Below are 20,765 nucleotides of genomic sequence, written 5' to 3' on the forward strand. Positions count from 1 at the left end.
CTACCGTTTGGATTTTGCCTTTTTAGCTTCCTCCACAGCAGTCACCTTCAGAGTCTGTCCCTGCTTGTCGGCCTTCAGCACTGAGTTCAAATAGTAGAAGCCAGCAGTCAGTCGCTGGCCCTTGCTCACTCCTTAGGCTCTTACCTTCAGCAGCGGTGTAAACACAGAGAGGGCTGAGGGTGGGTGCTGTGTGTTAAACCTTCTGTCACTGTAAGCCACAGTGCTTGGCTACTGTGGTGCAGTGGCTGAGGAGTTGGGGCACAGCCAGAGTGACTGCACTTGTGTCCTGGCTTGCTGTGGGCAAGTTGTTTATTCTCTGGATTCAGTTCTGTCCTCCCAAAACTGGAGAAGCTGGCGTCTGCGCTCTCAGGGTGATCTCACAGAGTAAGTCAACACCGTGTGGGTCACGTCCACAGAGCCTGCCTCACAGGCTGTGCTCGGTAGGCTTTGCTCTTGGTGCTTGGTTTCCCTCAGTGGAATGGCCGAAGGGAAGCTGCAGACTGTTTGAGCAGCCTTAGCTTAGCACAGATTAATTCCCTATGATCCATTTCTTCTTTGAAGCAGAGAGAGCGCAGCCTCACTATTGTCATGGAAACATGTACGTTTTAAATAGAACAGGTACCCCCTGAGCTGTCCTGGGATGTTGCTGGAGAACTGAATATCCTTCCTTGCCTGTCCTCTTTGACAGAACCTTGGCTCATCCCCTCCTATTGGTGGCGGCTGGGACTTTACTCACCTATCTTCCAGGTTCTTATTGACTGTTTCTCTGTCACATGTTGCTGTGGGAGTTAGAATCAAAATACAAAGTAACTTTTATCGACACATTATTTTGTCTTTATTATTTATTTATTTTTTTGTTCCCTCCTCCCGTTTTTTATTTTTAAAAGATTTTTTATTTTGTAGGCATTGGTGTTTTGACTGCATGTATGTCTGTGGGGGCGTCAGAAACCCTGGAACTTGAGATACAGACAGTTGTGGGTGCTGGGAATTGAACTCAGGTCCTCTGAAGAGCAGCCAGTGCTCTTAACCGCTGAGCCACCTCTCTAGCCCGTTTTGTCTTTATTGATGTTACGTAAAATGATGTTTTGATTGACACTGTGCTCATTTTCAGCTTTTATGTAATTCTCCTAAGAAAATAGGTTCTTCCCAATTAATAATTTCATAGTCTTATTCTTGGTTTGCAGGGACTTGATACAACTAACAAGTCTATTACCTGATGTTCTTGGACCCAAAGGTGTTTTAGGTCTTGGAATATTTTCATATGTCTAATGAGATATGTTGAAGATTGTACCCAATCTGAACAAAGAACTGACATTTATATTTCATGTGTACGTAGGTAGAATGTGATTTTATGAGAGTTTTTAATGTGCCTACATTTGGGCTGCAGAATTTGAAGTGAGGCCAACCATGGCTTTGCGTCTGGGGCGTCATGTTAGTGTCCAGAAGGTTTGGGATATTGGGATTTTATATTAGAGTTGCACAGCCAATATTAAAAGTCTGTTCTTAAATCAGATATTAAAAGACTTGATCTCTGGCCTCTCTACATCCTTAGAAATCATTGAAGTACTTTATCTATAAAGTATGGAATAGCCATACTTAATTTGTTACAATTAAATATTTTCTGTTAATTTGCTTATAAGCACATTACCTATCCATATAAACAACATATTTTTAAGTGGAAACCAAGGCAGACCACCGTAGGACCTAGTGAGAAGGGTGGTAGTGCTTCACCTTTTTCTAAGTGTCCCATGCCTGTTTTCAACTCTCCTCTCCTTCCCTCCCTCCCTCCCTCAGCCCTGCCCCTGACTCCCTGCCTTGTGGCTCTCTAATGTCAGAGGGTACAGACAGTTAGGCTATTTCTGCTACTGCATTCAGTCTGTGGCAGTATGTTGCTATGGTCGAAGTGCATGCATGGAGGAGGCCCAGCCAGGTACAGCTCATGGCTGCGAGGGGAGGGAGCAATGGTGGCTGCCTTTGTCTAGTATGTCGTCAGGCTCAACCCGTGCCCTTTCTGCCTTGTTTGTTCGTCTTGAGACAGAGTTTCTCTGGGTGGCCTTGGCTGTCCTGGAACTCACGGGGATCCCCCTGCCTCTGTCTCCTGAGTACTGGGATTGCAGGTCTTCACCACCACCACCCAGTGTGGCGCCTTCTTAAAGGTTAGTTGCAGCATGGAACCTGGAAATCCTACCTGATGACCTTCTTTCATACTCACTCATACTTTAGCACGTCGTGTGAACTCGGGATGGGTAACGTGTGTGTCTAATCTCAGCAGAATTTACTGCTCAGGTACTAAGCGTTGGTCCAATGAGTTGGGCACATTTTTTCAAATGGTGGTGTATTTCTTTGTGCTGCACCAGAGAAAGTCATGTTTCTGGGTCCTGGGACTAGAGATTAAAGCCAGGGCTAGCTGGAGCTCTTTTGTAATTTTTGATTTGGGACAGTTTCATTACATTGCTTGCTAGGGTTACAGGCCAGTCCCACCAAGACACTTGTTAACACCGTGATTGTGTGAGAAATCAGTGGAAGTTGTGTGGGTAGAGGTCTGATGGCGGATATGAGTTTTACAAAGTTCTCATTAAAAAAAAAAAAAGGTATTGTCTGTGTGTGTGCGTGCGTGCTGTGGTTTGCATGTGGAGGTCAGAGGTCAGAGACTGACAGTTCTCGCCTTCCCCCGTGTGGGTCCTGGCACCTGACCCCAGGGTGTCAGGCTTGGCTGCAAGTGCTTTTACCTGCTGAGCCGTGGCCGGTTCAAGGCAGGTGGGTAGTATCCATGATGCTGAAGGCACACACTGATAGCTGATGGCCGTCTCAACGCAGAGTAGTTCGGATTAGAGCTGAGCGCTTGGCTTGGCCTCTTTTTCATGAAACACCATTTGGATGGCAGTGTGTGTCTTTCTCAGCAAAGGTCTTCACAAACATGAACGCAGTAAGCCTACCTTCACTTGGAGTAAACAAATGACACTCTATCTGTGACTTGCTAACACTTGAGCTTTCAAGCAAAAATCAGAACTCTGGGAAGATGGTTCAGCAGGTAGAGGCGTTTGCTGCTCCAGCCCGGAGACCCAGGGCCCTGCAGAAGTGGAAGGAGAGAGAAAGAGCGGGTTAGTTGAGTCACACGGTCCCTGTTTTCTGTGCCAAGCGCCCGTTGGACTGCTTGCAAAGCAGCCACACACTCAGATTCCTGCTGGCGAGGCGGAAGGGTCCAGTCTCTCCTCTCTGTCACCTGTCATTGTCACGGCCTCCCCTCCTCTCTATTACAGCCATTTGAGTGCTTGCAAAGTGCCGACTGAAGTTTACAATAGATTTGGCGTAGCAGAGATGACAGCATTCTAAAGTGTAGTTAGTGTTGTAGTTAAAGTGTTGACTAGGCTGACCTAAGACCACGGCCAGCAGGAGCAGGCCCTCCCCTTGGCTATACATGTTAGTGTTACCCCCGATTTTCCTGTAGCTTCATCTGACTCTGAGGGCACTCTGCCACGTGCTGTCCCCGACAGTCGCAGGTTTATAAAAAGGAAATGGGAAGGGTCCATGGTAGAGGAAGGGTGCTCGCTCCTCGGTGTACAGAGGGCTCACCATGGCTGTTAACTAGTTGAAGGACTTGTTGGGATGTACAGAAGTGGTTGGAAAGCGAGAAGTAGAGATTAATTCTGAAGAACACATGAGCACAGCACAGTATCTCCCTCCATGTCCACAGCAGCTTCTCCACCCCCTGGGGAGAACAGTGTATGCTAGCACAGGCAGGGCTGGTGGCTAGAGCTGGTTAGAGTGTCACCTGCTGGGGTCCACACCTCAGCGTCCGTCCGTCCGTCCGTCTGTCCATTCGGCAGATGCTGCTGGTGGTAGGTGACGAGTAGAGGCATCTGCTTGTGCTCTTGGGGAAACTGTATATATCACAGGAGCCTTGATGAAGCCTGTTGACACCACATGAACATCCTGGAGGTAGCCGGTCAAGCCTTTCTCCTGCAGTGCCTTTCTAGTGGCCTCTACCAGCAAAGCTTAGACTCACACCAGCTGGTTAAGGGAAAATCGTCCAGGGCACCATTTCCACAGAGCTGACCAAAAGGATGAATTTGGAAGTCAAGGGCATGAGTCACTGTGTGGCATAGGCATTAGAGGGCTGCAATATTGCGTGGACATCAGAAGAGATTCTCGATTGAATTCATCCTTTAAGCATTGCATCTCCTTATTGTGAACGCATGTGTGTTCCTGTGTGCATGAGCATGTATGGTGCATGCCCCAGCATGCGTGGAGATCAGAGGACAAATGTCTGAACTCTGGTTCTCCCCTTCTTGTAGGACCTGGGGTTTGAGCTCAGGTTGTCAGGCTTGACAAAGAGCAACTTTATGCATTGAGCCATACTGCTGGCCCTACTAAGATTTACTTCAGGGAGCAGCTTCCAAACACTGGCCTGGGACTGGGTGAAGGGAGGGAGGGAAGAGCTGCTTCTGACTAAGGAGCCTCCAGCCTGGGGTGGGGAGAGGTCGCCTCAAGCATCATCCTAGAGCCACATTACGGTTTTAAAATCAGGAGGCCGCTGCTGGTGTGCACTCACTGTGTGACTCTCACCAGGCCTGCTGTGGTCTGTGCCAGCTTTGCCTGTCTTCAGGGATGGCCCCAGCCCTTTGAAGTCTGGACCTGCGGGGAGCATGAGGTGTGGTGCAAGACTGTCTCTCTCCACACATTCGTGTATGTGTAAAATAGATAAACTGGCACTCAAATGGATGGCTTTCTTCTGTAGTTCTCACTCATATCATCACATTGTTCTTCCTCCTCCTCCACCTCCTTTCCCCAGGCTGTCCCCTCTGCTGGTCTCATTTCTTCTCCCAGTCTTCCTTCTGCCCCTGCCACATGAACGTAATACCTTCATTACCCCAGGCCTGTTTAGCCTTCTTTACTCTTTTTTTTTTTTTTTTTTTCCGGAGCTGGGGACCGAACCCAGGGCCTTGCGCTTCCTAGGCAAGCGCTCTACCACTGAGCTAAATCCCCAACCCCCCCCCCCCCTTTTTTTTTTTTGGTTCTTTTTTTCGGAGCTTGGGACCGAACCCAGGGCCTTGCGCTTCCTAGGTAAGCGCTCTACCACTGAGCTAAATCCCCAGCCCCCATCCTTTTTTTTTTAAGATTTATTTATTTGTATTATATGACTACACTGCCACTGTCTTCAGACACACCAGAAGAGGGCATCCAATCCCATTACAGATGGTTGTGAGCCACCATGTGGTTGCTGAGATTTGAGCTCAGGACCTCTGGAACAGCAGTCAGTGCTCCTAACCTCGGAGCCATCTCTCCAGCCCTCATTTACTCTTTTGTGACCCTCACTCTGCTGTCTTTAGTAATAGCTTCTAATTCTAACACAGGCGTGAAGTGACAGTGTGGTGTGCAGTGTCCGAGTGAGTGATGTAAATACTTGTAATCAATCAATAAATCAAATTCTATATCTGTAGAAATTTTAATTTATGCTATTGGTTAATTTTTAAACTAGGTTATTTTTGGCTACGGAGTAGTGTCACACACATGTGCACACACACATATTAGCTTAAAGTGTCTGTTGAATTATATGTTTGAATATATGTCATGGAGGGGAATTGTAGGTATAAATATAACTTAATTTAAAAATCAGAAGAAGACCAGAAGTTGGACAGGTCTCATATAGGACAAGCTTCATAGGTGTTGAGGTAATCATTTGGGATAGAACCAGAACTACAGATTACTCACAACCAGGGTGGCTGTCCTTATGCACTGGAGACTGGCAGGTGTGGGTGGGGCAGTGTGGAGATTGGAAACTTGGGGCGTCACGGACGTACAGTGGGGTAGTCACTGTGGGCGAAATGCTGGGGACTGGTGTGGGCGGTAGGGGCCGACTCGCTTAGTGCGTGCTTTGTCACACTCCTGCCGTGATCTCCAAGACATGGCTCTTCAGCTTTTGTGCCCACAGTGGCCTGCTGAGTCCTCCGCAGACCGTATCCCCAAAAGTGCCACATTAGCCAGCGTATTTGTAAATTACAGATGTTAGAAGTTAGTACCAGGGCCATAATAAATAACTAAACAAGAGGCAGGAAGCACCACCGTTCCCATTTACTTAGCACAGTCTTACAACGCTCTCCCTCTGTTTGAAATGCTCCGGACCAATGCCTTTTCAAATTTTGGAAGTTTTGTTTTATTTTTTTGGAAGGGACTATTTGAATTGACTTCACAAACCTAACCTAGGAGTGGCCCCAAATCTAAAATTCTGATGCCTTAAAATCATTTAAAATTTAGGTTGTAGATGTTCACCTTGTAGCTGAGCATGTCAGGGTGCAATGGTTTGTAAAGTAGAAACAGTTTTGCATTATAATTAGAATCTCCCCCAAGTTTCTGTTACACTTGTCGCTTACTTGTCCCTACAGAGTAGTTGTGTTGCCTTAGGGGAGGTGGGAGGGTAAAAGGGTGGTGGGGGAGAGAGGAGGTGTGTGGGGGGGACTCAAAGTCTTCGGCCTTCATCTTCCTCCTATATAATGCAGCCTGTAGCTATGAAGGCCACACCTCTAGCCAGATGAGTGCGGTTCTGTGTATTATGTCCTACAGTTGACTTCTGCTATAATGTCGCTGTTTGATTTACTGCGGGTACCACTATTACTTGGTGCACAAAACACTTTTACAAGTTTTTTTTTTTCTTTTTCTTTTTTTCCGGAGCTGGGGACTGAACCCAGGGCCTTATGCTTGCTAGGCAAGCGCTCTACCGCTGAGCTAAATCCCCAACCCATTTACAAGCTTTTTAATTAACAAAACAAAAAGGATCTTTCAGAGAAACCTCTTTAGATTCCAGATTGAGAAATCCTGGGGGAAGATCTTGAGACCTTTGGTTATCCTGTTGCACATAAAATGTGTTTGCAGTTTGTTGATGGAGTCCGTCAGCATTTGCCTGACTTTCTATCTGAATCTGGCCCAAGTTAGGTGAATTGGTCATTAGCCGCGAGCATGCGTGCTGTACCTGCACACACACGCGCGCGCACACACACACGCACGCACACACACGCACACACACACACACACACACACACCCTGGCAGATCTTGAGCATGCGTGCTGTACCTGCACACACACACACACACACACACACACACACACACACACACACACACACACACACACACACTGGCAGATCTTGAGCATGCGTGCTGTACCTGCACACACACACACACGCACGCACGCACGCACGCACGCACGCACGCACTCGCGCGCACGCACGCGAGCACGTGCGTGCGCTTGTTTTGATATGCCTTGACTGGCTCAAAGGCTGGGCAGTTCTAGTCCTCCCCATGGTTAGCATGTTTTTCCTTCTGTTCTTCCTGGCTCAAATCTATGTTTTATCTTTGCTGCCCTGTTGCCTTCTGGGCAGCCTCTCCCACAGGGCCACTGTCCACATACGTTTTGGATGAGTTTTCTCCTGCAGCTCTAAATCTGATCCTTCTCCTTAGAGTCATGGTGATTCTCCTCCTTCCTTTCTTTCTCCCTCCTCCACCCCTCCAACCCGCCCCCCCACCCAACACAGCCACCAATCATTGGCTCTTTATTGATCAATCAAAAATCAACTGGGGGCAGGGACTTTCATGTTTGGACTGTGGATTCCTGATTTTGGAGGCTGAATTAATTCAAAGCATTAGAACCAGCGCCTAACAGTTAGGCATGTATACACAGTATGCTTACACATGAGAACATGCATGTTTACATGAATGCATACCACACACACACGTAAAAAAGAATTCAGTGCTTACTTTGAGATTTCATCTCTCTCCAGACAAATAGCTATCGTCAAGAAAAGAGACACCAGGCTGGGAAGTTGGCTCAGTGGGTAGAGAAGCTTTCTGCCAAGCCTGAAAGTCTGAGCTTGATCCCTAGAATGCGTGGTCAAAGTTGTCTTCTGCCGTTTACGCACTTGCTGTGGCATACTCCTCCTTCAATAAATAAGTAAACTTTTAGTTTTTAAAAAGGCGATTTTTATTTTTATGTGTACAGCTGTTGAGCCTGCATGTGTATCTGTGTACCATGCACATGCAAGACCATGCAGGAGAGCCTCCCAAAGCCAGAGAGGGCAGCATGAGCACAGGAACTGGAGTTACAGTTGGCTACGACTTCATTCTGGTTCTCTTGAAGAGCAACAGCTCTGCTGACTGCTGAGCCAGCTCTCGAGCTCCAGGGAATGACTGTTAAAAAAGAAAATAGACAAGAAATACTGGTGAGGATGTGTGGAAAGACACACATTCGCTGCTGGTGAGAGTGAAAACTAGTCCCCCCATTATGGAAGTAAAGAGACATTTTCTCATTATTAAAAATGAACTGTTGTATGACCAAGATGTTCCTCTCCTGGGAACAAGCACTGAGACACCCACACGTCCTTGTTCATTGATCTGTTAGCCACAGTAGCAGGACAGTGGGATCAGCCTAGGTGCCCACTAGCAGATGAATAGATAGTGAATGTTTATTATCAAATATTATTCAGCTGTGAAAAATAAAAATGAAATTCAAAGGAAATGGATGGATCTAGAAAATATTTAAACATTTCTTAATATGTAAGGGTCCGAAGTTCACTGAAGGAAGCCCCCAGACTCAGTACGCAAAAACAGAGTATTTATTCTGCAGAAACACGTAGCATGCTAGGGTTACCACGGTTTGTTCAGAATGGCAACACCTGAAGAGACACTGGAGCTCATTTTATAACAGTACAGCTTAATTGCTTCTGAGACAACAACAGGCTTCTAAGTGGTTACAAAAACCATTATCAGCATCGATGGTCATAAAGAAGGTGTACTCCACAGGACCAGAGGTGCAAAGCCAGGAGATAAGGTACTGACTAGGTTATCCATACAAAACACAAGGAGGACTCAGTTTTAAACCTTCCACGACCCTGTGAGCTAGTAGTATATGCGTGTAGGCATTCTCTGTTATAACTTCTTATTCAATATGTGACTGAATTTATATGAGCAAACTTGCAGTGAGCTTTTTGCTGAGTGAACACACACCTCAGAGTTTTACACCGAGAACAAAGGGCAGACATAAGGCTGCTCTCTCTAGCCTCCGCGGTGTCACTTTGAGGTGTTTACCAAGGCTGCAGCTTTCCATCCTCAGTCAGGAAGGTCAGCCGCAGAGTACCTTAGTGAGTGACTTGTGGTCTAACTCCTGGGTGGAGATAAAATGGGGTATGAAAAGTAAAGCTCTCAAATTTTATGTGTATGAGTTTTTGCCTGCAAATATGTCTGCGTACCATGTGTGTGCCTGGCACTTGTGGAAGTCAGAAGAGGGTGTTGGATCCTTGACCTGGAGTATAGATAATTGTGTGCTGAGAACTCAGTCTTCAGCAAGAGCAAGTTGTCTTAGCTACTGAGCCATTTCTTTAGTCCCATATCTGCAATGTATCGTGAAAATCCAACTCAGAAGGGCAAAGATAGCATGTCCTTTTACATATAGAAATGCTAGCTTTGTGTGTGTGTGTGTGTGTGTGTGTGTGTGTGCGCGCGCGTGCTAGCATAAGCCATGAAACTAGAAAGGAGATGCCAGGTGAGTGCTGAGGAGATGAGGGAGACGGGCACTAAGACACACGAGGGTAGACGGAGGCTATGGAAGGTACAAGGGGTGTGCTCAGGTTGCTGGGGAGAAAGGACAGGGAAGAGAGTCAACAAAACCAAAGTTTGTTTGAAAATGCCAGAATGAAACCTAATGCTGTGCATGCTAATTGGAAAGTTTTAAGGGGTTGGGGATTTAGCTCAGTGGTAGAGCGCTTGCCTAGGAAGCGCAAGGCCCTGGGTTCAGTCCCCAGCTCCGAAAAAAAGAACCAAAAAAAAAAAAGTTTTAAAATAAAAATAAATAGTTATTCCATTTGGGTCTCTGTAGCAAACTCCCATAAACTGGGTAGCTTTTAACTGGCATTCATTTTTGCTCATAGTTTGGAGGCTGGGAAATTCACAAGGCATTGACAGTGTCTATAGTTGGTGAATGGACAAGCTACCCAGTTTATATGTTTAAATTATATATACTCTATATCTTAAAATATGTAATTAAATATAAGTAAGCGTATTAATTATATATTTAAATGTATATTAAGAATCCTAACTGCTGTACTTGAGGGCTTTACTCTCATGACAGTTTGTTTCAGAAGGCTGTTTCCCCATTGCTGTCACGTTGGTGGTTAAGAGGTTACTTTGAGTTCTGGAGCTAACACCACCACTCAGGCCATAGCAGCATGCAGTTTGCTGGGAGTGTGTTGGGGTGGGGCGGGTGGGCCGGACCTCACTACGTAACGTAGGTTGGTCTTGAACTCAGAGTACTCGTCCTACTTCAGCCTTCCCAGTGCTGAGTGTACAAGTGTAAGCCAACAGGCTTGGCCTAGCCCTTGTTTACTGTTGAGAGTCAGTCTGCCTTACAGGGCAGAGAGTGTTCTAAAAACAGCAGGCAAGCACTCCGTGTGTCCTCAGGTCTAGGTGACTGGTGATATTAAATAGGACCCTTGAGATGGGCTCCACTGAAAAACAAGATCCGAGCAGACAGCTGTGATCTGTGTGCTGGGAGGAACAGTTTAAGCAAGGGTACCAAGGTAGGACTGCACCTGGTGTGCAGCGGGGAAGCCAGGCAGCTCTCAGCCAACGTCCCTGCAGTGAGCGGAGTTGTGTAGGGAAGAAGCAAGGAAGGGAATGGCTGGGGATAGTCCTTAGGCACTCTGGCATGAAAACTTCTGTAGGGCTTTGAGCCCAGTGATGGCAGGTTCTTAGGCGGTCGCCCATTCCCCTCCAGGGCTTTGGAAGTGTCCCTTTAGGGTGTGGTAGTGAGAATAAACTGCAGCTGGAGTGTAGAGAGGAGACTAGTGGTGGCGGGACATGGGATGACTGGAGTTTGGATGTGCACACAGTATTACTATTTTTTGCTAACATGTTCTCTACAGTATATACGGGTCAGTGGACAGCTGAAGTAAGGGCTCCCCTTACCATGTGGACCCTGGATGGTAGACTCAGGTTATCAGGAGCGGTTGTGGATGCCTTTGTGTATTGAGCCATCTTCTGTGCCCTCTGTAGAATTACCTTACTTTTCCTATAAGTTGGATATGGGAAAAGGGAAAGGAGAGAGGAAGGGCGATGCCAAAGTTCAGGGCGGAGCAGGTGGACAAGAGTCGGGTAGTTTACAGCAGGCAAAGGTGGGAATGAAGGTTGGTGTTCTGTTGCCTGATCCTAATGCCACGTGAGATGTTTAGCTCTGAAGCTAGGTTACGTTACCAAGTCTAGGTTGGAGGAGGGCAGAAACACCCAAGTCCCGTGCTTCCAGTAAAGGCTAGGCAGAAGACCAGAGTGTGGTAGAGTGCTTCGGTGAGGGCCATATCCTGTGTCATGAGCCGTGAGGGACAAGCTGACTGACTGGGAATTACTAGTTGTGTTTAGTGGTAATGACAAGACCTGTGTTGGTAGGTGTGGCAAAGGAGTGGGATTGCAGAAAGCATCATGGAATCGTTCTACCCAAGACAGAAGTAACAAGACGTTATGGCGGTGAGAAGAAAAGGGTGAGTAGGTCATGCTCACGATGGCCCTGGCCGGTGAGCATCCTCCTGTAGCGTACTCTCTGCGGCTCGCCGTGGCTGTGAGAGTCACTGTGGAGTCATTGGTCCCCAGGGCCCTGGACTCTTCTAGGCAGGTTACCCAGGCTCTTTACCCTCTGCTTTCTTTCCTGCCACCCTGGGAGTAAACGTGACATTTTCTTTACTCCTTAATAAAGAGTGTAGGGACATGCCTGAAGCTTCAATTTGAATATTTTTTGGACAATATTTTTTATTCTTTGAGAATTTTATACTATATATTTGGACATATTCACACCATCTCCTCAATGCTTCCTGTAACCATCTTCTCTGCTCGCCTTCATTTCCTGTACTTTCGAGGTCTTCTTTGTCTCTTTTTAATCTCTGTTGAGTTCAGTTTGTGATGCCCAGCTGCCCTGGCATGGGACTGACCTGCGAGGTCACAGCGTTACAGACAAGTGGCATTCCCTCATCCAGTGGCCCGCAAATGCCATTAGAGACCCTAGTGCTGGCCTCTGTTTGCTTGTGTCTGCTGTCACAATGCTTGTGAGTTCACGTGTACAACTGCCCTGTTGTGCTGGGAAAACAAAAGCAGTTTCCTTGATATCATCCACAGTCTGTCTCTAGTCTTTCTGACCCCGATCTGTGAAGACCCCGAGCCCAGTCCGCAGTAAGCGTGAGATGTGGAGTGCACACCTGAAGCCAGCTCCTGGGTGAGCCGGGAGGTTGGCGTCCAGGCCATCCGCACTGGTGTGTAGGAGCTTCCTCTCGGGATAGAGACCAGAGTGTGAGTGGCTTGTCAGAGGATGCGCTGCTAACAGTTTTAAGATCTTCGCTTACTTCCTATAGAGCGGGGTCTTCCAGTCTGTGTGGGCTGAGCGCTAGCATTGCAGGTTCTCCTGGCTGTCCAGGGTGGTGCAAGCTCTGCCTGGAGTTGGCTGGAGTCGACTGAGCCGTGCCTTTCAGCTCTGGGCAGTTTCTGTTGGTTTGAGGCAAGGTGTGCTGGCTCAGGCTGACTTTAGCCTCTAGGTGACAGGGTCTTGACCACCATACTGGGTCTGTCTCCTGAGTGCTGGGATTGTGGGTCATGTCTCCACGTCTAGCCTCCAGCTGGCCAGGTCAGACTCTGCTTAGGGCAGCAATAGGGACTTCTGGAAGCTCATATGAGGTTTTCTGCCACCTTTGTGTGTGTAATGTCTTATTTCTCTTGGAAATTGACTTTATGTAGTTAACAACCTAGAGAGATAGCTCAACTAAAGAAAAAAAGTTCAATTTCAAATTTGTCAATGGCCTGAAGAACAGTCCACATGGTCTTTTACATCACATATATGCATATGTATACATATATATCTAACAGATTGAAAAGACATAATTTGTATCTTTTAAATAAAACATTAAACTCTTACTTTTTGCATGTTTTCTTTGAAGATAGTATTAAATATGTATAAATGTGATTTTTTTTTCTAGTGATGTGACAGAATTGGGTTTCACTAAGCATTGGTATATAAAATCAAAAGATATCCAGGATATTTATTTATTTATTGGTAACTAGTTTTAAAGTTCAGTCTGAAAATTAGAAAATTGCAAGTCCAGATGGAGTGTTGTTTAGATTCTGTCATAAGGACTTTCTAAAAATGAAACCATTGACTGAGGTCATGCTTGGCAATCCCTTTCCCTCTGTTTAAACAACTTGTTATTCTTCAGTGTGTTTTCGTGTGGAAATACACGTCTACCAGTTTGGCGCTACTATGTAATCAGTGGTCACCTTGTCGTGGAAAGCTGTGGTTGGCTTGAGAATTAATGAGGCATAGCAGCACTGTCTCAGAAGAAATCGAAGTACTGATTGTAGGAGCAGCCTTTCATAGGAGTGATAAAACCATCACGAAAAAACAACTTAAGGGAGAAGGTTTGTTTTCACTTACAGTTCCAGAGAGTTCCACTGGGTTTCAGAGCCTCCTGGAGACTTCCAGAGGTCCAAAGTCTTTAATGGTGGGAAAGGCATGGCGTGCAGGTCAAAGCAGGAATCTGGCTGGTTAAATTTTCATCCATACACGGGGGTGGAGGGTGGGTGGGAGGGGATTCAGAGGGAGGAGAGGTAGAGGGAACAAGGAACAGGAGGTAGGCAAGGGTACAATCAGCCCCCTCTTCTGCATAATTCCCCCAGCAAGGCTGCACCACTGTGGGTTCCATAATCTCCCCAGACAGCGCCACAGCTGTGGACCAAACATTGAAATGCACGAGCCCGTGGGGTACACACTATTTGGACCTCTGGAGTCAGTGTAATGTTTGGTTTCTGCATTTTCCTTGCTCTAGAATTCTGATAACATTTTCCATTCTGCTTTTGGATGTTTTAATAGTTATGTATGGCAAGCTGCCGTGGTGGACTCGACTGTGTAGAACTCCTTTCTTGTTTTCCAGTGTTATAATCTCCATTGTATGGTTTTTATAACACCTAATGTGTAAAAACCAGAGTCGTTTTAGGCGCCTGATAGTATTAACATTTTTCTTTCAGATTATCTGCAATGCTGGAATGAAGTAACTCAAGATGAGCAAGCTAAAAGTGGTAGGAGAGAAAAGGTACCGCAGCTCTGTGTGTCAACATTGGCGTGTGTGGTGTGCTGGAGTACAAGCACAGTCACTGGGACTGACGGACATGTGTGTGCTGGAGTGGCATGTTTTAGGAATCACCTTATGTCATTTCTGTTGGTTTTGTTTCTTACCCTTAAAAATCAGAAAACCTTAGTAATTGTAGATGAGCTGTGCAGTCTTGAAACATTGGCTCTGTTGCGCCCGTTTTCTCCTGGGTGAGATGACTTTAATGTGAATGTGTGTTGGCGGCAGAGCGTCCCTCAGCTGAGAGTGAGTGGCGCCTTGCCAACACCAATGGTAATCAAGGCTTCTGCTTTGCTAGCGTATTATAGTTGATGTTTTCATGTGTGTGGTTTTGCTTTTATAGATAATGTGTTATGGGAAGAATGTGCAACTTACTAGATGATGTTTATTTCTTAAATCATTAGGTTTTCTAGTTATTTTAACACAGCTGTACCATCATAAATTGTATCATTTCTCTAACTTTAGTTTCTACAGGAAGGTTGTCAGGGCCATTGGTTTTTTATTTATTATTTATTAAAATAGATCCTCCCTCCCTCCCTGCCTGCCTGCCTTCCCCTCCTCACCCCATCCCTTCCTTCTTTCCTTCCTTGGTGTGCGTATGCGTGATATTTGTGCAGGCGTGTGTGCCATAGTGTGCACGGAGCGAGCTCAAAGGATAACGTTGGGGAGTCAGTTATTGACTTAGGTGGGTTCTGGGGCTTGAACTCAGGTCACTGGCCCCAAGCCTTACTTTCCTGAACAGGTAGAATAGCTAGCTTGTTTCCACTCATTAGTTACATTTTGTAATTTGTAGAACATTGCTCATACAGTTTACAAAGTACAGGCTTCTCATGTCAGCTTGTTTTTACTTCCTGAAGTAAATTATCCTAGATATTTATTGCTTGTTGTTTTGGGCTAGTCAGTCACTGTAACTCTTCATTGTACTAAATCAGTTTATCCTTTCTATCTGTACTCACTGTGTTACTTCTTGCTTTGCTGTGGGTGAAACACCTGGCAAACAGCTTAAGTGTTAAGTGCACATGACTGGCCCATGATGTGGCGAATGCCATGGTTCTTGGAGCCTGTGGTAGAGGAGAGCTGGCTACTGCCATAGAACGGTTAGATACCACACCTGTGAACACTTAACCCAGCAACTTCTAGCTGTCCCCTGTCTCCCATTTCCACAATTTTCTAAAGTAACACCAAGCCTGGGGCCAACTCATGTGAGCCGTGAGTCCCTGGAAGCATCCTGTGTCCACACTGGCACTGTTGATCTTGCTCTGTGGGGAGAGCTGAGAGTTGGGAGGTGAGCTGAGGGGTGCGGTCCAGGCCTGCAGCTGCTGCTCAGTGTCAGCGACTCCTGCACTCAGGATGCGGGGACATCTGGTGTCTGTACTGAGCGTGTGCAGACCTTGTCATTGCGCTCTGACCGTAGACTGATGAAGACTCAAACATGAGTTATGCTGTGTTAGGCGGGCGTGGTGGTCGTCTAGAGGTGCCACAGACAGAGGACACCGAGGTGTGGGCGCTTACATCAGGAAGTCGCGGCTGTGCAGATTTGGGTGTGTGAGGTCCTAGAATGTGTGTGTGTAGCACAGTGAGATTGAGGATTCAGAAGCGTGTCCTCCTGAGGTCTGAACGAGTGAAACAGTACTCGGGGATTGTTTAAAATCATCCTTTTCTCTGGATTATGTCGACCACGTTGGTCTCCATCGGAAATGCATGCTGTACTTCCGTATGTCCAGCGGCTTTGGTAGAGTCTCCTCTCAGTGTATGAGTTATCCATGACCACAGAGTGAGTCTGTTTAGCACTTGGGACTCTACACACACATTGTGCACATGCGTGTGTGTACATGTGCGTGTTGGCTGTAGGCATGCTTGAGGCACGGTGCCCAGGCTAGAGGACACCCCTCAGCGTTGGCACTCTCCGTCTTGTTTGAGGCACATTCATTTCTTCTGTGTTGTCTAATTTATGGTAACGTCATGCTCCAAATATTTCTTTCTGCTTCAGTAGCTACAAAGGCTGTCGGGACACTTCCTATTCTTCCTGATAATTTGTGTATTCATTCATTCATTCATTCATTCATTCATTCATTCTCTCTCTCTCTCTCCCTCTCTCCCTCCCTCCCTCCCTCTCTCTCCCTCTCTTTCCCTCTCTCTCCCTCTCCCTCTCTCCCTCTCTCTCTCTCTCTCTCCCTCTCTTTCCCTCTCTCTCCCTCTCCCTCTCTCCCTCTCTCTCCCTCTCTCTCCCTCTCTCCCTCCCTCCCTCTCTCTCCCTCTCTTTCCCTCTCTCTCCCTCTCCCTCCCTCCCTCTCTCTCCCTCTCTTTCCCTCTCTCTCCCTCTCCCTCTCTCCCTCTCTCTCCCTCTCTCTCCCTCTCCCTCTCTCTCCCTCTCTCCCTCTCTCCCTCTCTCCCTCTCCTTGAACAGTTTGGCTGGAAGCTTATTGGTTTTATTGATTTTCTAGAACAAAACACCAAACTGGTTTTAGTGACTTTGGGGGTTTTGGCCCTTGTTGATGTTTTTCTTAATTTCCTGTCCGTTGATTACTCACAGTAGTTCCCCCTCCGTAAATTAAGAAAACACACACTGCGGGCTAAGCAACTTGCAATAGATACTTCTTTGCTAACTGGGCATTTGTGGCTATTACTTTTTTCCTTAATCATACGCTGTGTATCCTATTCTGGTTTAGTTTTTGTCCAGCTCAGCATTATTTAAAAAAGGACTCACTTATTTATATCTGTATTTTATGTACGTGGGTGTTCTGTCTGCATGTATGTCTGCACACCAGGAGAGGGCACCGGCTCCAGTGGGACCACTATAGGTTGTTGTGAGCCACTGTGCGGATGCTGGGAACCAAACTCAGGACGGAGCGACCAGTGAGTAGCCAGCCAGTGCTCTCTACAGCGGAGTCACCTCTAGGTCCCTCAAGATTACTTTTAATTCTGTTTTAATTTTTTCTTGATCTGTTTTTTAAAGTGTTCATTTTTACGTGTGTGAGGAATTTTCAGTTGTTTTGACTGATGTTGCTTTAGTTTTGAGGATGGGAAGATACACTGTGTGCTTGAGATCCGTGCCTTTGTGTGGCTGTGCTGTCCTGTGCAGCCTGGTCAGCCTGTGTTGCTGGAGAGCTTGAATGCGCATCCTGCTGCTGTGAGCAGCCAGTCACCTGGACCCCCATAGTCTCTCCCGACTGTCTGGGGGGGACGGCCCCCGACCCCAGCCTTCCTGTGCTTCATCTTCCGCTCTCCACATCTTGCTTCTGAATAATTTTTGAAAGTACCATGACATTAAGATGTATCAAGGAACTGATCATCACAGAGTGCCCTTTATTCCTGCCTGTAGTTCTTTCTTAAGTCTGTTTGTCTGATGTTAATATAGCCACTCTGGTGTTTAAACAATTAGAATTAATAGTCTTTCTCTCGCGCATATGTGTGTGCATGTAATTTTATATGTACATATAGACACACACACTCATTATTTTAGTTTAGTTAAAGCGTTTATGTGTGTGTTTGTCTGCATGCATGTATCTGTACCTTGTGAGTGCCTGGTGCCCTCCAGGGTGAGAAGAGGGCGTTGGGTCCCCCGAGCTGCCCTTACAGATAGTTGTGAGTACTTCTGTGGACTCTGGGAACCGAACCCAGGTCCTCTTGCAAGGCAGGTGATACTCTTTAACCTAACCATCGAGCCAATCCTCATCCCCCTATTGTACTTTTAATCTTAATACTTTTTCTTCAAGGAACGGTTCCTTTTATTCTATTATTTTAAAACATATTTTACTTTTGAATTAAAATATAGTACAGCTACATACTTTTTCCTCTTTCCCTTCCTCCCTCCAGCTGCTGACATGTAACAAACACCGCATATTCTCTCTCAAATTCATGCCTGCCTTTTATTTGTTGACATATATTCCTAAATATACAAATACAGCCTGCTTAGTCCATATGATGCTGCTTCTCAATATGTATTTTCAGGGCTGACCTTTGGGGTGGGGTAGCCAGCTGAGGGGTTCTTCCAGGGAAAGGCTGTGTCTGCACTCTCAGCCAATCCTTAGTTGCCCATAGTTCCTTGTCTAGGGTTGGAGCCCCGGGAGAGCCCTGCCCTCCATGCTACATGCCTGTTGGTGTTGTCCTTCCTCAGGTCTTGCTCAGGCAGCCATGTTGATGAGCCCTCCTGGGTGGTCATCTTCAGAAGAGAGGACCTTGCAGTAGAAGTCCTGCTCTGCTGCTACAGTCACTCCACCTCCTTCCCCTAGTGCCCTTGAGTCTGGGGAGCAGGGCTTGGGTTGTAGATGCCTTGGTCGGCTCTGATGAGATGTGGCTTTCTGGAATGGTCTTATCTGTCGCAGAATGAAGTCTTGATGAAGGAGGAGAGTGGCAGTCAGCTGGAAGTGTGAGGGTGAGCTTAGAATGCTTAGGAATTAAATTGCTTAGTAGAACGAGGGCAGTAGGACCCTCTAGGATCCATGGCCTCACTCTCTCTGAGTACTTGGCTACGTTTCCAGTAGCAGGCACGATTTCTCTCCTGTTAAAAGAGCCTCGAGTCCAATTAGAGCTGTTGGTTACCCCCAAAGTGCTTCATCTCATACTTAGGAAGTTGCCGTGACACGGGGGTTGCCTTTGTGACTACTGGCTGCTGTGTGACTCCTGGTACCATGAGAGCTAGTCCTCGGAGGGGGTGGGGGTGGGGCTTTCAGGTCAGACCCAGACCAGTTCCTTTGGGTCCTGGTCTAAAGTGTAATGCGTCTTCAGCAGTAGCCTCTGGGAGGCTACCAAGGGCAACAGCAAGAACATGGCTGCCCTGGGAATCTCTTGGACTCCCTCGCCTGACAGTTCCAAAGGGGGCTGCTCATGCCTCATACGATGATGAGCAGATGTATTAGAGAGTCTGTGTCTCTTGGGGAAGAGCACTGTCATCCCACATGGAAACACTTTACTTAAGCTTGTGTAAACATAGGCAAATATATGTATAATACTACAATTCTTTTGTGGTGTTTCCAGGTATCATTATTGTTATTTCCCCTCATCCTGCTCTCTCTCTTTCTGGGTTGACTGCCTCTTCTGTAATTAAAGCCCTTCCCTATTTTCTCCATTTCTCCCTTCCTATGACTTCTATCCTGCACCCCTCTAGTGCCCCCCGATGGCCTCCGTGCTTCCTTGGTTCCTGTACTTGTTACAAGCCAGTAGTTTTTATTACAAACTTTGAGGTGATTTAGTAGAAAATAGATATGACCTGTATATAGAATGCAGATTGAACAGTCTCAGATAGTCAAAGCTGGCCTTAGACTTACTGTGTAGCCAGTGGTGACCTTGATCTTCTGACCCTCCTGCTTCCACTTCCCAGGTGTGGTGCTGGGATTATGGGTGTGCACCACCAAACTGGTTTTAAGAAGCTGGGCATTGACTCTAAGGTCGTGTTAGGCAAGCACGTTTGGCTCCCAACATGCCCAGAATTGAAGCAGCTCTTTAAATAAATAAGACAGGAAGGTTCAGTCTTGATCAAGCCTGGAAGACTATGTTGTGTTCTCTTACGAGTCGTTGATTTGTTTAAACTACCCCTCACACGTCCATCTTCGCATCTGCCCAAGTTCTGACCATGTTCTGGAGCAGAAGGCAGCCAGCCAGCAGTGTCTGGGCTCCCACAGTCAGTAGTAAATAATGAGAGTAGCGCTTCCGGCTCCGTTCACATTTGGGGTTAGTGCTACCTCAGCCAGCTACACTAGCCAGGGTACAGAGAGGAGGTGGTAGCGGCATCCTCAGCTCCAGTGGGACCCTGCGTCTCCCTCTCCCTCTCAGGGAGCATCATAAAGGAGGGTGCACAGGATGGGCCTTTGTCTGCAGCAAGGTTGTTTTACTCAAGAGCTCATTCCAGCTCTCATCTGCACGAACTTCCTAGGACTGGCTCTCAGCCTTCTGTCACAGATGGGGAGGAGCCAACGGGTCCACTCTCTCTGAGGTGGCAGTCGGTGGTGGCTGAAGAAGAATCTGATTGTTTTCAGTGGTGTAGCCACTCCTAAGTTGCCTATGCCCTTGAAAATAGCCTCCCACTAACTAAGCTTAGTGGGCCACATGCAGGGAAGGCATGGCGGCAGGAGGGTAGGCTTGTTGAGGGGAATGGAGGCTGTGAAACCGATACAGCTTATGACATACACATACATACCCGTGAAGAACAGCAAACGGGGGAAAGGAATGCAGTGCCAAGGACGGTGTTGGGCTGGGAATGAGTGCGTTCCATCTAGCCATGTGTGCCTGACGTCGTCATCTCCCCTGCGCACTCCTTTGAAGGTCGTCTTCAAAGGCTGGTGGGGCTTCCCCAGGAGCGCAGTTAACATTGAGAGGCTGGGAGGCAGTAGGCTGGTGGGTCACCACCATAGTGTTTGCCGGGAGACAGGCCGCCAACCTTTGGTTGTGTTGAGGGAGACACTGAGGGCTCTGCTGCTCGGTGGTGCTGCGGCCTGTGCTGCCTCACCCACTGAGGTCAGCGTTATTGAGGAAGAGCTGCGGGTGCCAGTGCTGTCTGACTCTCCCCGTTGGTGGTGGCGGGCTTTGGAGAACTGGGAGGACACAAGGAGCACACACCAGATGACCAGTAGGTCCTATCTTGTTTGCTGAGAACACTTCAGCCGCCAGTGTCCAGAAGGCAGTCT

At 47.2% G+C, this 20,765-nt stretch overlaps 1 protein-coding gene across 26 annotated transcripts in view; it reads left to right on the top strand.

Annotated features, from left to right (window-relative positions):
• Agtpbp1 (ATP/GTP binding carboxypeptidase 1) overlaps positions 1-20,765 on the top strand; it is a 152,307-nt gene that overhangs the window by 35,721 nt on the left and 95,821 nt on the right. For 9 of the 26 annotated variants that reach the window (XR_010058817.1, XM_039095446.2, XM_039095457.2 and 6 more), the window contains exons 2-4: positions 11,426-11,517; positions 13,234-13,435; positions 14,042-14,106. The exons of 3 other annotated variants lie outside the window; for them this stretch is intronic. Coding sequence is in view for 22 of the 23 variants with exons in the window: in XM_039095446.2 (XP_038951374.1) it covers positions 14,075-14,106 (32 nt within the window). In the remaining variant the exon portion in view is untranslated. Of the gene's footprint in view, positions 1-6,434; positions 11,518-12,145; positions 12,317-13,233; positions 13,436-14,041; positions 14,107-20,765 lie in introns of those variants that run through there. 14 more of the 26 variants (XM_063276136.1, XM_039095454.2, XM_039095456.2 and 11 more) reach the window with 8 other exon arrangements.

This window comes from Rattus norvegicus, chromosome 17, assembly GCF_036323735.1.
Source record: "Rattus norvegicus strain BN/NHsdMcwi chromosome 17, GRCr8, whole genome shotgun sequence".
In the NCBI taxonomy this organism is placed as follows: Eukaryota; Metazoa; Chordata; class Mammalia; order Rodentia; family Muridae; genus Rattus; species Rattus norvegicus.